The following is a 4,070-nucleotide window of genomic DNA, read 5'->3' as shown; positions in this document are numbered from 1 at the left end:
GGTTATGGGGTTATGTGGTTATGTGGTTATGGGGTTATGGGGTTATGTGGTTATGGGGTTATGGGGTTATGTGGTTATGTGGTTATGGGGTTATGTGGTTATGTGGTTATGGGGTTATGGGGTTATGGGGTTATGTGGTTATGTGGTTATGTGGTTATGTGGTTATGGGGTTATGGGGTTATGGGGTTACGGGGTCATTACCCACCTCGAAGCAGAACTCCTGGCCCAGGATGACCCTATGGGGTCCCATAGGGCTGTGCTATGTGGTTATGGGGTTATGGGGTTGTTATGGGGTTATGGGGTTATGGGGTTGTTATGTGGTTATGGGGTTATGGGGTTATGGGGTTTTAGGGCCATTACTGACCTCAAAGCAGAACTCCTGCCCCAGGATGACCCTATGGGGTCCCATAGGGCTGTGCTATGGGATACTCCCTATATCTGTGTATGGGGTTTTAGGGTTATGGGGTCATTACCCACCTCAAAGCAGAACTCCTGCCCCAGGATGCTCCCTATATCTGTGTATGGGGTTATGGGGTTTTAGGGTTGTTATGGGGTTATGGGGTCGTTACTGACCTCGAAGCAGAACTCCTGGCCCAGGATGACCCTATGGGGTCCCATAGTGCTGTGTTATGGGGTTATGGGGTTGTTATGGGGTATATGGGGTTATGGGGCCATTACCCACCTCAAAGCAGAACTCCTGCCCCAGGATGCTGCCTATATCTGTGTATGGGGTTATGGGGTTGTTATGGGGTTATGGGGTTATGGGGCCACTACTGACCTCGAAGCAGAACTCCTGCCCCAGGATGACCCTATGGGATCCCATAGGGCTGGGTTATGGGGTTTTGGGGTCGGTGCTGACCCATAGGCTCCCTATATCTGTGTATGGGGTTATGTGGTTATGGGGTTATGTGGTTATGGGGTTATGTGGTTATGGGGTATATGTGGTTATGGGGCCATTACTGACCTCGAAGCAGAACTCCTGCCCCAGGATGACCCCATGGGGTCCCATAGGGCTGTGTTATGGGGTTATGTGGTTATGGGGCTATGGGGTTATGGGGTTATGTGGTTATGGGGTTATGGGGTTTGGGGTTATGTGGTTATGGGGTTATGGGGTTATGGGGATGTATGACTCTATGGGGTCCCATAGGGCTGTGTTATGGGGTTATGTGGTTATGGGGTTATGGGGTTATGTGGTTATGTGGTTATGTGGTTATGGGGTTATGGGGTTATGGGGTCATTACCCACCTCGAAGCAGAACTCCTGGCCCAGGATGACCCTATGGGGTCCCATAGGGCTGTGTATGTGGTTATGGGGTTATGGGGTTATGGGGTTATGGGGTTATGTGGTTATGGGGATGTATGACTCTATGGGATCCCATAGGGCTGTGTTATGGGGTTATGGGTTATGGGGTTATGGGGTTATGGGGTTATGGGGTTATGGGGTTATGGGGTTATGTGGTTATGGGGTTATGGGGATGTATGACTCTATGGGATCCCATAGGGCTGTGTTATGTGGTTATGGGGTATATGGGGTTATGGGGCCATTACCCACCTCAAAGCAGAACTCCTGCCCCAGGATGACCCTATGGGGTCCCATAGTGCTGTGTTATGGGGTTGTTATGGGGTATATGAGGTTATGGGGTCATTACCCACCTTGAAGCAGAACTCCTGCCCCAGGATGCTGCCTATATCTGTGTATGTGGTTATGGGGTTGTTATGTGGTTATGGGGTTATAGGGCCATTACCCACCTCGAAGCAGAACTCCTGTCCCAGGATGACCCTATGGGGTCCCATAGGGCTGTGTATGGGGTTATGGGGATGTAAGACTCTATGGGGTCCCATAGGGCTGTGTTATGGGGTTATGGGGTTTGGGGTTATGTGGTTATGGGGTTATGGGGATGTATGACTCTATGGGGTCCCATAGGGCTGTGCTATGGGGTTATGGGGTTATGGGGTTATGTGGTTATGGGGTATATGGGGTTATGGGTTCATTACTGACCTCGAAGCAGAACTCCTGCCCCAGGATGCTCCCTATAGCTGTGTATGGGGTTATGGGGTTGTTATGGGGTTATGGGGTTATGGGGTCGTTCCTGACCTTGAAGCAGAACTCCTGCCCCAGGATGACACTATGGGGTCCCATAGGGCTGTGTATGGGGTTATGGGGTTTGGGGTTATGGGGTTATGGGGTTATGGGGTTATGGGGATGTATGACTCTATGGGATCCCATAGGGCTGTGTATGGGGTTATGGGGTTGTTATGGGGTTGTTATGGGGTTGTTATGGGGTTATAGGGCCATTACCCACCTCGAAGCAGAACTCCTGTCCCAGGATGCTGCTGTGCACGGCCTTGATGATGGAGTCCTCGTCCAGGTTGAGCTCCAGCGCCTCGGCCGCGCTGCTGGGGCTCAGCAGAGACTCGTGGGAGTGGGACTCCTTAAAGCTCTGCATCAAACGAGCCCTGCGGGGACGGGGGGGTAAAGGCAGGGAATGGGGGGTAATGGGGGGATATAGGGTGGGGGTGGAGCTATAGGATTGGGGTGGAGGTAATAGGGTGGGGATAAGGGATTGGGGTGGGGATATAGGGTGGGGGTGGGGATATAGGGGAAGGGGTGGAGCTATAGGGTTGGGGTGGAGCTATAGGGTTGGGGTGGAGCTATAGGGTTGGGGTGGAGCTATAGGATTGGGGTGGAGCTATAGGATTGGGGTGGAGCTATAGGATTGGGGTGGATTTAATAGGGTTAGGGGTGGAGCTATAGGATTGGGGTGGAACTAATGGGGTTGGGGTGGAGCTATAGGATTGGGGTGGAGCTATAGGATTGGGGTGGAGCTATAGGATTGGGGTGGAGCTATAGGGTTGGGGTGGAGCTATAGGGTTGGGGCGGAGCTATAGGGTTGGGGTGGAGCTATAGGTCCTATAGCTCCAACCCAATCCTATAGCTCCACCCCTAAACCCCTATTAAGATCCACCCCAATCCTAATAAGCTCCCACCCAATCCTTAAGCTCACCTGGCCAATCCTATAGCTCCACCCCAACCCTATAGCTCCAGCCATTAATACTATAGCTCCACCCCAACCCTATAGCTCCCACCCCAATCCTATAGCTCCCACCCTAATCCTATAGCTCCACCATCCTATGCTCCCCCACCCAATCCCTATATCCACCCTAATTTCCTATAGCTGCACACCAACCCTATAGCTCCACCACCCAATCCTATAGCTCCACTCCCAAATCCTATAGCTCACCCTAATCCTATAGCTCCAACCCCAACCCTATAGCTCCACCCCAACCTATTAAATCACCCATAGGGCAATCTATAGCTTCCACGGCCCACCCTATAGCTCCACCCCAACCCTATATCCCCACCCCAATCCTATTAACTCCACCCCAATCCTATAGCTCCACCCTAACCCTATTAAATACACCCTAATCCTATAGCTCCACCCCAACCCTATAGCTCCACCCGCCAATCCTAAAATCGCTCCACCCCAACCCTATAGCTCCACCCCAATTACCCTATTAATACACCCCAACCCATAGGCTCCACCCCCAATCCTATATCTCCACCCCAACCCTATATCTCCACCCCAACCCTATAGCTCCACCCATCCTAATAGCTCCCCACCCTAATCCTATAGCTCCAACCCCAATCCTATAGCTTCCACCGTCAACCCATAATAGCTCCACCCTAATCCTATAGCTCCACCCCTAAACCATATTAAATCCCACCAACCCTATAGGCTCCCCCCAATTCCTATAGCCGCACCCTAATCCTTATAGCTCCCACCCCCAATCCTATAGCTCGCACCCAACCCTATTAAATCCACCCCAAATCCTATAGCCCACCCCAAATCCTATTAGCTCCACCCCAACCCTAATAGGCTCCACCCAAGCCTATTAGCTCCCACCCCACAATCCTATTAGCTCCACCCCCAACCCTTATAGCTCCAACCCCAATCTATTAGCTCCACCCCAATCCTATAGGCTCTCAGCCCCAACCCTATAGCTCCACCCCAATCCTATTAGCTCCACCCCAACTTCCTATAGCTGCCACCCCAACCCTATAAAGCTCCA

The 4,070-nt window shown here is 51.9% G+C and overlaps 1 protein-coding gene across 1 annotated transcript in view; it reads right to left on the bottom strand.

Annotated features, from left to right (window-relative positions):
* Nucleotides 1–2,275: 2,275 nt before the first annotated feature.
* LOC107307307 (ras/Rap GTPase-activating protein SynGAP-like) overlaps nt 2,276–4,070 on the bottom strand; it is a 27,120-nt gene continuing 25,325 nt past the window's right edge. Inside the window, exon 4 of the mRNA XM_015850801.1 lies at nt 2,276–2,456. Coding sequence (XP_015706287.1) covers nt 2,276–2,456 — 181 coding nt within the window. The remainder of the gene's footprint in view (nt 2,457–4,070) is intronic.

The sequence above is a fragment of the Coturnix japonica genome, unplaced genomic scaffold, assembly GCF_001577835.2.
Source record: "Coturnix japonica isolate 7356 unplaced genomic scaffold, Coturnix japonica 2.1 chrUnrandom539, whole genome shotgun sequence".
NCBI lineage: Eukaryota > Metazoa > Chordata > Aves > Galliformes > Phasianidae > Coturnix > Coturnix japonica.
Note: the sequence above shows the minus strand (reverse complement) of the source record. Positions and strands in the feature narration are given on the sequence as shown.